The sequence below is a fragment of the Nanorana parkeri genome, unplaced genomic scaffold, assembly GCF_000935625.1.
Source record: "Nanorana parkeri isolate BGI_ZX_2015 unplaced genomic scaffold, ASM93562v1 scaffold259, whole genome shotgun sequence".
In the NCBI taxonomy this organism is placed as follows: Eukaryota; Metazoa; Chordata; class Amphibia; order Anura; family Dicroglossidae; genus Nanorana; species Nanorana parkeri.
Window position 1 is genome coordinate 1,190,187 of NW_017306527.1, and position 11,414 is coordinate 1,201,600.

At 38.7% G+C, this 11,414-nt stretch overlaps 1 protein-coding gene across 1 annotated transcript in view; it reads right to left on the reverse strand.

The window, feature by feature from the left end:
* The window catches only part of MAP7 (microtubule associated protein 7), a 110,620-nt gene that overhangs the window by 16,913 nt on the left and 82,293 nt on the right, over positions 1-11,414 (reverse strand). Inside the window, exons 7-14 of the mRNA XM_018556932.1 lie at positions 10,382-10,495; positions 7,870-8,003; positions 5,473-5,600; positions 4,223-4,512; positions 2,915-3,083; positions 1,862-2,054; positions 1,325-1,345; positions 792-872 (exon numbers count right to left, since the gene is read on the reverse strand). Of these exons, the coding sequence (XP_018412434.1) occupies positions 792-872; positions 1,325-1,345; positions 1,862-2,054; positions 2,915-3,083; positions 4,223-4,512; positions 5,473-5,600; positions 7,870-8,003; positions 10,382-10,495 (1,130 nt within the window). The remainder of the gene's footprint in view (positions 1-791; positions 873-1,324; positions 1,346-1,861; positions 2,055-2,914; positions 3,084-4,222; positions 4,513-5,472; positions 5,601-7,869; positions 8,004-10,381; positions 10,496-11,414) is intronic.

An 11,414-nucleotide genomic window follows, 5' to 3' on the forward strand; every position in this document is an offset into this window, starting at 1 on the left:
AAGAAAATTACGGTAAGTATGATTAAATTTTCAGTTTTTATTGCTAACACTTTACAAATTCTGACACTGGTATGCAAACCTATGAGTACAGCTGTATATAAACAGACCTACCACCATCCTACAATAACAGCAGCAGCCAAAGGGAAACTTTCCCTTCATCTATTACACAAGAGAACACCCCTTCCCCAAACAACTATTTGTAAACAACAGAAAGCCCTTCGTGCTACTAGGGTTCATGTATATGGGCTCCAGCCTCATAAGCAAATCAACGCAGTAGAAGACCCCGAGTGTGTTGAGCATAATATATAATAAAATAAAGTCATAAAGAAAAACAAGGTCTAGAGGTGTTTAAAATCAGTGATTGCCTCTAGGGTGTTATGGCTGGGTGAAGTGGCTTGCTTGTGATTGACTTCGGGGTCGCTCCCGTCTCTGCATGGATATTTGCTTGTATCAAGGAAAAAACAGTTTAGATGCAAACATATTCCAATGTTTACAAGCCATTGCTGTTTGGGAAACTCAACAACCAGACAGTATCACCATCACTTAAGTAGCTTAAAGGTGGTTAAATCCATCTGTATATTTTGGAATGTAATTACTGAATTCAGCTGCAGCGGAAACCTAGCTCCTGTAACCACTAGAACAAAGGAAATGCAGTATGGGCAAGCAACATTTTGAAAGGTAAGAAGAGCAAAGCAGGTTTTCATTTAAACTGAACATTTATTTCAATAATTACTCTTTTCTCATTGTCAGATGTTAGGCGATCATGCTATTGATGAAAGTCAACCACTTACCTTCTTCCTCGCAGTGCGCTCATGTTCCTCTTTTTGAAAATGTTTTTCACGTTCTAACCTTATGCGATCTGTTTCTTCTTTCTAGTTAGAAGATAAAAACAAATGAATCAGTAACATCTCAGATTAGTTTTAGATAGCCTTTGTTTGTACACAAATAGAAATATACAATATACTGAAGAATACAACTATAACAGCACGTGATTATAAGAAGAGACAACTTAAGAATTGCATTTTACAGTTAGAAATTTTGCAAACACCTAAAAACATTTTCTGGATTTCTGCCTGGATGGCTATTAATCATGAACGGATTTTCATCTAAGTTACAGTAACTATCTAGCTAAATGTTTTTCAATTGTTGATCAAAGGCTATAGAGTGGGCACAACATATGCCAATGGAACATCCTGAAAACAGTAAAGATACGAGAGATCACAGGCTTACTTAGTTATCCTTTTTCATAGGACTTATTGCACCCCAGAATTTCTTTTCAAAATAGGCCTAAGAGAGGACTCTAAATGTAAGTGCGGACTTGAACCAGGTTCGTTGATTCATCCTTCTGTGGCGATACCCGAAATTTGTCTGTTACTAGCAGGCGATCTTACATGTTGTATATTCTGTATTTACAGTTCAGATTCCCTACACCCCGCTGAATTGACTAGTCGCTGACGGACACAATTCGCACATTCAGACCCAGATTTTCGACTGACAGTCCAGTCTTTAAACACTTAAATGTTCAAGACCAGCTGTTAAACGAATTCTGCTGTTTTGCTGATACTCACTCCATGGCTCCGAGCGCCAACAATCATCCCACGTTCAAAGGCTGTTAAATCGCGTTGTTTACCCATATCTTCAGAAAAAAATCACTTCTACTGTCGTGGTAAACAACCTGCTTCCCTATTTATAATGGTCTGGCCCTTTAGCAACTTCAGAGCGAAATTATAGCTAATTATAGCTAATTTGCCTACAAACGTCAGGTGGTCATAATAATATGGCCACTCGGTGTATATCCCCCTAAAATATGAGCATCTAATGTCAGATTGGGCACTTTAGAGTGTTTGCCACAGGGACATACTTGTTTCTGTAGACGCTCTGCTTCCTCACGTTCCCTCTGTTCTCTCTCCTCTGCTTGCTGTTTAAGAATATTTTCCCTTTCCTGGTGCTCCTTCTCCTCTCTTTTTTTTCTTTCTTCCTCCTGCTGTCGTGCCTCCTCTTCTCGTTTAGTTCTTTCCTCAGCTTTCCGCCGAGCCAACTCCTCCTTCTTTTTCCTGCAAAAATAATCTTAGTTAGTTTGTATAGTAAAAATGTTTAAAAATCCGATACAATATCTGTCACCTTTTCCTGCTAACATTAGTGCCAAATAATCATATTTACAGTTGAATACCAATGACACTGCCCTACAACCCACTGTGAATTCCTAAGTGACGTAAAGGTTAAATTGTAATTGTATATCATCTGTGTTGTGTATCCTTCATGCTATTAATGGATATACCACCTTTTTGCATACAGAAAAGTTCAAAACAATTCTATAAATAAAAATGAAAAAGATCATAAATAAATCACAGTTAATGTATTTTTAACGATTTCCTCCTCCCTGATACAATACATTGCAAATGATCCTCCTCCACACGAGAATAGGAGGAAGGGGGATATTCAGCGATCTGAACTGTTTTAATCTATGACTGATGTATAACTAAGAGAATATGGAGGTGATGTCTGTGTGCGCCGTACCCGAAGAAGAAGTCCTAGTGACGAAACACAAGTAAAGGAAAAAGAGCACGGTGATCAATAGAAAAGGGACACTGACAGTTTGGAACAAACAGAAGATTTTACAAAGACTTTTATTTATTATGTTTTCAATTTTTATTTATAGAATTGTTTTAAAGTTTTCTATATGCATAAAGGTGGTATATTCATTAATAGCATGAAGGATATACAACATAGATGATATACAATTACAATTGAACCTTTATATCACTTATGGATTCACAGTGAGTTGTAGCGCAGTGTCGCCTGTATTTATTGTTTCAAGAGTAGTAGGATTGCTATTCTTTTGACACAGCAGCTTTTGAGATCATTACAATCTTCACAGAAGTATAGCACAGTGGTTTATTACAAACATATTTACCGTTGTTCCTCCTCTTTTTCCCTCTTTTCTTGGTCTCCTCGCTCCCGTTGTTCTCGAGCAAGTTTTCTTTTTTCTGCAAGAATTCTGGTTGCTTCTCCTGGGTCAGTGGTACCAGCAAAGGGCTTATTAGACACTGTAGGTGATGGTGTAACTGGTGTGGATGGCAATGCTGAAGAATTATCAACAGGATTATTATGAAAAACAGTCAAGTCTGTTATAAAGATGTTAGAAATGACTTGTTCATTGTTCTCGGGACCATGCTGCAGATTATAGTACTGCATACAGATAAAAAAAATTATAGTATGTGTAAGTGCTGTGTGGTGCAAAGACAGATCTAAGCAGAAAAATGTAGGTCTTGGAAACTCCATTAAGAAGATTTCCCTGCCATAGCTGCCAACTCTATTCCTGCCCACTTGGTAGATGTGTGTTTTAGCTCCTCAAGGTATATTCTCCATAAAGTCAATAAAAACAGGTAGAGTAGATTGTTTCATATTCACCACGGAAGGTGTGCAGACCCATGAACCCAAGTGCAGATATCCCACCAATTAAGTTCAGAGAGGTATAAGAAACTCTCAGGTGGTTCAACTCTTCATTAATTTTCAAAACAGTTGTATCAGTTTTGTGTGGACTATCCAAATAAACGCAGTTACCCTTTTTCCTCTTTGAATCCTGCCATATATTGTGACCACTCTTATAATTTTAACAAAATTCTCTCTTTTATCCTCACCATGTTTTCCTTTTTTAAGAATTCAAAAATATTCTAAGCATAACAGCAGAAAATAAACCTCTCATGTCTATGTGAAAATCAAACACCCAAACCCAGAGTAGGCTTTTTTGGGATATCCCTTTACACGCTCTTATTTTAATTTGTTGCCTGTGTAAGCTTATGTATAATATTTGGCAAAGGAACTGCTCTAACTCTTCTTTCTCAAAGGAAACCAACTCTGATATATGAGTAAGCAGCAGTGTACTCTAGTTCACCTTTAATATTATAGTCTGGTTTGGTCCACATGACCAGACAGAACTAAAAGCTTTATGCTTATGAAATGTCCTGGCAGCTGCTCCATTCGGTATAACTGGGTGTACACAGTCTACAACGTTAAAATCACACACTGTGCTGTCTAATGAGATGTGATCAAAAAGCTAGCCTTCACCACCTGTCCTTCTGCACCTCCAAAGCAGCAACATGAGCTGCTATAATGGCAGTTCCACTAGCTTTTTCTTTTATCAACAATACTTATGCAGATACTGGATCACAAAATTCTCAAGGTTTGGCAAGGTATAAAACTGTATAAAAAGTCTTAGTACCTTGTACAGTTTCGTCTGTAACGGGACTTGGGCTACGTGGCATCTCCTCCTTGGTGTTCTCTACATCTGCTGGTATGTCTACTGGTATAGGATCCTTAGTCTCTGTGTTTTCCTTAGCTGTGATGTCAGGCTGTTTGACTTCAGTCTTTTTTTTGCTTTCCCTTCTTACTGGTCGGACATTTCCAGGTGATGGTGGGCGCTGAGGGGTAGTTACCACTTTGGAACTGTTAGATGGGGATGGTGCTGGCTTAGCTGTACTGGATAAAGTGACCCATGGCTTCTGCTGATAGCTAAAATTAGAATAATTGAAACGTCAAAGGCATAAAAACCTGATTTAACATGGTCATTCTAGATATTACTTTGAACCTAACAAAGATATGTTTAAATTGTATTGCCTGTTCCTGTGGTGGTACGCTCACCAGTAGCCACCCACATATTTGCACATATTTTCTATGAGAATGCTTGTGCAAGTGATGTAAAAACACCTGAATGTAGCTATCATCTTTTTTGACATTTGGGAAACAGGCTTAAGCTACCTACAGATTCTCAAGATTTCAGCTGTTAATAATCACCATATTTAAAAAAACAATGGCTTAAGTATAAATAACATCAAGCATACATATACCCTAGTGTCTATGGAGAAGGGAGGACATGCACTCTACATTGGCAACAGCAGCAATGGCTGGGGGGAAAAAACATACATGGTTGATCAACTCTCACTTCAAGAAAGCTTGGGTCGGGCATGCCTGCATGTCTGTATGGTAACCTAAGGGTATCTGCTTAATGTCTGCAATGGCAAAATGCGTCTTAGCATTGCTAATTTCAGATAAGAGCTCTGGATTACACACAATCCTTGACTCCATATAGAAGTATTAAAGCTGCCATTGCTGCCCAAATACTGTATATTCTAGCTGTCTGTCTGGAGGCGTCTGGAGGCATCAGGAGATGTGAAAAGGGAGAAGGTTGAGGCAGCCAACCTTCAGCCAACATTCTCCAGCTCCCCTCTGCTGTCAGTTAGGAAGTAACAATGCATAGAAGACCCAGGAGAGTGCTGCTTCACTTCAACACAGCTGGAGTGTTAGCAAATCACTAAGTGCTTTGACTTAATCTCAAGAGTGAATTATCTTTAGAGGTTTTTTTCTGGTTTTGTATGCATGCATGCATTGGGGCATGCTCATGTGGACTGTCTTTGTGAACATTCTTTAGTGAAGCTCTATACTGATGAAACAGAAAGACATTTCAACACTTACCCTCCAGATAGAGCTGCTAGTGATTTTGTTCTTGTGATGCTAGGAGAATGGTTTCTCTTGACATTGGAAGTAGGAAGTGTTAGTAATTTATTTTCCTTTTCATCCTGACGTTTTTCTTTTTTCTCCCCCTAAGTTCCAATACAAAAATGTCAGTGTCTTGTCACTTTACTGCCTTTTTTTTATATAGAAAAATTGTGTTTGTGAATTCAGAGAATGTAGCATGTTTATATGTGACTGATTTTTTTTTTTAAAGCACTAATGGCAATAGCAGGCAAGCTGAAGATCAAGATGTCCTCAAAATAATAGTTTAATGCAAGACACAACCAATCTGGTTGGCGCTGTCCATTGGCTTGCTCGGGCCTTTTCGGCCCAAAGGGGATTGTCACACTAATATAGGTTCACAGCATATACAGACTTACACTTTTATTTTTAAGTATGCACGACTATGCATTCATCTGTCAAGTAAGAACTGTTTAAGAGTCACATATCTTACAAACATCTGAACTGTGATATTGTCTGCAGCCATCCTAAATATTCTGCAAATATATACAATCATTTTGTTAGAAATTCAGCCTCTCTCTACCACATGGATTTGTGCATATTGTGCATACTGAATAACTATTAGTGATCAGATCTGAATTTGTTAATTGGGTACACAGTAGTATCCCACTGACTGATGCATGTGATCCTAGCTAGGTCAAGCACCACTGTCGCAAACAAAGTCTTTTCTGCACACCTGCAAGAACCTGCACCACAACTGGGGAATTCATGCCAAAGCCAAACTTTTTGTGGCAAATCTAAGTTCCTAACGCAAGATAGGGAAACAACATTTTTTCCACTATCCCTATAAAATTACCTTTATGAAAAAAGTATTTGTTTACATGAGGAAACTGTAGACAAGGAAGTCAAAGCATTCTATAGACAACCACAAAGAACTGTAGGCAAAGGTGTTTTCAGTTCACCCATTGACAGATAATAATTTGAACTTTTTTTATTGGACCCAATAATCATCATGCATTAAATAGATAATTGCTTTTTATATTTATGATGTATTCTAAGGTGATAATATGCTTTTACATTTATGACAAATTACATCAATGCAACTTAGCTGAATGAAAATCCTTAGAATTCTAATGCAAATTAAAATAGCTAATGCAGTTCATTTTTTATTTAACACAAAGAAAAAAAATAGGACCTGTTGTAATCACCATCAAACCCTTGCCTTGGATTTAATGAGGAACACAGGATTCAGGCAAATTTGGGTTATACTTCTGCTTACAGAAGGCTCTGGACAGTGGCAATAAAAAAAAACAGTGACCAGCCTGGTATAACTCCTCACACTCCCAGAATGTCTCAGTTGTGTAACAAAGCAGTGCTGAGTGCAAGACTATAAACACAGAGGTGTAGAAACCTGTGCACCTCTATAAACGCCAAAAAAACGAATTTTACAGTGAATTCGTGTTTTCTTTCTAGTTCATGGAGGGACACAGGATTCAGAATAATTTGTGACCTAAAGCAATCCAACTGAGGGGTGGGCAACAGAGCAAACACAAAGCCAACAAACCCACCAAAAAATAAAAAACAAACTGGGGACTGCCTACAGCTCAAAGAGTTGCCTGAAGGACCTAATGCCCAAAGCTGGCAGTAGCTCAGGCCTGAACATCCATCTGGTAGAACTTAGAGTAGGTATCAACAGAAGACCAGGTAGCAGCCTTGGTAATATGGGAAACAGTTGCCTGGTGCCAAAAAGCCCAAGAAGCACTCGCCAATCTACTAGAGTGTTCATTGACAGAAAAGGATGGAACTCAATCCTTAAGACCACAGTCTTAAACCATAATCTTCCCCTTTGCGGGGACCATCTGAGATGACCAAGAGAGAGTTTGTCTTCATAATGGAAACAGTGGCTGTGAAATAGACCCTTAAGGCAAAAACAATATCAAAACAATGAAGGAATGTACTGGAGCATAACAGAGGGATGGAAGAACAATGCCTTGGCTGATGTGAATAGCTGAATCTATCTTAGGAAGTAAGAATGCTCTAGGCATCAGCACTAACTTGTCTCTATGTAAGAACAGAAAATGTTCTTTAGAAGATAAGGCCACAAGCTCAGACACCTTACAGAGATAACAAGGAAAACAACCTTGTATGATTGGAAAGAGTAATCTAGGTATAGGTACAAAGAACATTTTTTTAAGTGCTGAGAGAACCAAATTCAGAGCTTTTAGCATGGCAAAATGTAAAGGCTGCTCACTGATTTATTCTTTGTCAGTGTCCAAATCCTCTTGTAGGCGGCAGTATAACACAAATAGCTCTGAATCCAGTGTCCCTCAACAAATGAGAAAGAAAATCAAATTCAGCGTATAACGTATTGAACCGAGACACAGTTTTTATACTTACACTGCCATATCCTGCAAAGTGCATAGTTCTCCGTCTAGCTACAGCCTCTGGAGTTGTAAGGAAAGCCTTGGGTCTCTCTGAACTTTTTATTGTTGGAGTCTTTTGTGTCTGAGGGGTTATGGGACTGCAAGATGCTGAACGAGGACAAATGGGGATAACTAGGGTGTTTTTAGAGAACACAGATGGAGATGTGCACAATGAATGACAACAGCAGGAAGCGTGAGGCAGGAAGGAAAGAAAGAAAAGAAAAGAAAAAAAGAACAGAAGCAGCCTGTTAATTTCAACAGGAAAATGTATTCCAAGCCAAAACCATCACAGCAGAATGTTGTGTTTTTTTGTTTGTTTGTTTTTGTAATTTACAGACATTGAGAGGGAAGGAATATCATTGAATAAGCAGTTCGGCAATTCAAAATTTTAGCCAATCTGCAACCATGAAAAAATGCCACATTGCTCACTTTAGAAATGTAAAAGTTCCCTCCTGACTTCACACTCTTGTTTACAGAATCCCCTCTGCAAATGATACTGATTTGCTGGGACGGTAACAGAGGAGAATGAAAATGGCCTCAATTAGCAGTGATGGATTTGGAACTACTTTTATAAATCACAAAACATTTATTCCACAATATTTACAGAATCACTGACTAGGGAGGGTAGTACTCTCAAAACATTTTAGAGCTTAATGTCAGCCTAAAACTGAAATAAGGATTTTATTTTAGATTTTATGTGGATGTTTGCAGGCTGTACCGGACACTCCTAACATAGCTATTCATCCAGCGAAACTGCATATACATTTGTTGTCAAATGTTCTTAGGGTATTTCCGCTTCTGGTTGAATGTTCTTCGTCTCTTACTGGAAGTTACCACAGTATGCAAAATGCAATGTTCACATCAATAGCAAACCACTGTTCTACTTTCACAGTTGTAACAGCCTCTGTTTTTTAAAAACTGCTGATTTCTGGAGTTCTGCTTTAATGAGGTTGCCAACGTTGTAACACAATATGTTGTCTTGCAGCTTCTGCTTGCAGCTTCTGCTTTGCTTGATCGGCAGAGGCTGTTCGTAATGTAAGAAATATAGAACAAGCGACCAGAAGATTCGATATTGCTCTATTCCCATAACATTCTGGTTAATTTGCACAGAATGAATGTAAATGCAGTTTTGCAAGATGAATAGCTATGCAATTTTTCATTTTATTGATAGAATCTTAGGTCTTTTGTGGGACTCCCCCAGAGGAATTTAATTCCTTCTGCAGCAATCTTCATAATGTAAAATATATGGAGCGTCCAGCATTGAGAATGAGACCACATGAAATGGCAGCTGCAAGGCATTGAGATCGAACTGCTGCAGTCCACAAGAGATGCACCAGCACTCAAGAAATCAGTTTTGAGAGAACTTCCTCTTAAAGCATGAAGGGAAATGAAGAGACAAAGTAATATCTAAAGACTCATTCACCATAAACACAGAAGTAAAAGATCAAAGCAAGCAGGAAGGCAGAGCAAAAATATGTAAGATATATAATCATTACTGTCTGGTAAAAATATAGCACTTTTATAATACATGTTTTACATTTGAAGAATTTAACAAAACATTTCAATTAGTATATGCGCATGTATAGGTCCTCTGCTGATCGGAGCAGTTGGCACTTGGCAGTGGATAGAAAAATATCATTACCGGACCCATGTTGGTCTACGGGAAGTCGGATGTAAAGTGTCCGTTTACATCAGATTTTCCCCGAGATCGTCAAAAATGGAACTCTGTGCGGTCTGGTTTTCTGGACCTGACCGGAGTTGGGAGTAACCGGATGTAAACGGACAGACGTCTGCCCATAGAATTACACTGGGCTTCTGATGAGATCCTCCTGAAAAACTGACCAGTGGGCCAGATCGGAATGCCCGTGTGAGAGCGCTCTAAAGTTTCTGGGAAGACTTAAATTGATCAGTCTGCCCATGTTCTGGGTCAGCAAAAGCTCAATTCCTCCCATAAAAATCCATGTACCCAGATGTCCCTTCTTATTTTGTTCACAGAAGAAAGAAATATTCATTTAAATCTTTTATTTTTTAAGACATTGTTGTTTTTAATAATTCCTTAATCATTGCTTGCACGGCTTATGGAATAGTTTCATGAAACAGGCATTAGCTGTTTAGCAAAAGAAAGAAAAATAAACTGTATTCAGCTTAGTTCCTCAAAAAAACTGCATAATGGAAAATCTTTTTTTTTCCAAATTCTTTATGTTTTTAAACTTTTTTTTTTTAAATACAGAAAGGGAGATTTGGTTCTCAATAATAGACAACTGTATTTAAGGTATCATTTAACAGATGAGACATTAAATGATGGAAACTACCTAAACCATGCATGTAAAGAAATCATAACCATGCAGCATACTCCAACATTGAACTCACATAGCCTATAAACATGAAGTTCAGTGATGAGAAAAAAAAACCCAGAATAATGCATAAACACACATCTATATCAATCAAATACTACTACAAACCAAGCCATTTTTCTAAAATGGTACCTGCGTCTCCAGATAGAGCAGCTGTGCTTTTACTTCTAGCCAAATATGAGTGAGTTGGTGTCAGTAGTCTTGACACCATATTGGACTCCCATGGACTAAGCTGCGGTCGCCGACCTAGATTACACAAATATTATATCAGACACAAGCAGGATCAATGTAAGAAACACTGTGACCCATTACACAAGGACAGACGCTTAATACTGACCCATATTCATCTAAGAAAAAGGAGTTCTCTAATTAGGAGATATTGCTAATTTTATTACAGTTATTACAAAAATAACTTTATAATAGGGCTAACATTTCTAGAGAATACAGCATTTTACAAGATGACCTGATACTTATTTGGCAACCTGTGCACTATTTTAATGAGGCACTAAGGCTTAGCTGTGCATGGATTATGTATGTGGCTGTATTCTTTTTTCCATTTTGAGAATATTTTCAGCAACAGGATTTGTATCTTACTTACCTGTAAAATCTGTTTCTTGGAGCGTATCACAGGACACAGGGAGGTCATTTTGGAACATATGGGTTAAGCAGCTAACTTTAGGTGATTGAACACTCGCAAATCAATAGGTAATTCTGGAATGGATTGGACACCCTAAAGCAGACCAACAGAGGGGTGGAAAATACAGCAAACACCTAACAGGCCAGTCAAATAAAACAACCAACCCTAACAGGTGACAATAACAGTTAGACCCCCAATTAAGAGGGCTGCTTGAAGTACCTTGTGGTCAAAACTTGCATCCGCAGAGGCCTAAACATCCACTTGGTAAAACTTGGCAAAGGTTAGAACAAGTTAAAAAGTGCGTGGGGTTCCCCCCAAAAGCCATAACAGGCCCTTTAGGTCTGGTAGGAATTTTAAGGGGGAACCTCACCACAAAAAATGGGGGAAAAAAGATGGGGCCCCACTAAAATTCCTATCAGGCCCTTTATCCGAGCACAGGCCTGGCAGGGCAGGAAATGGGGGGGCACACACGATTGAGTCCACCCCCCCCCCCCCCTGGGGCCTTACCGGGACACATGACCCCGGCCT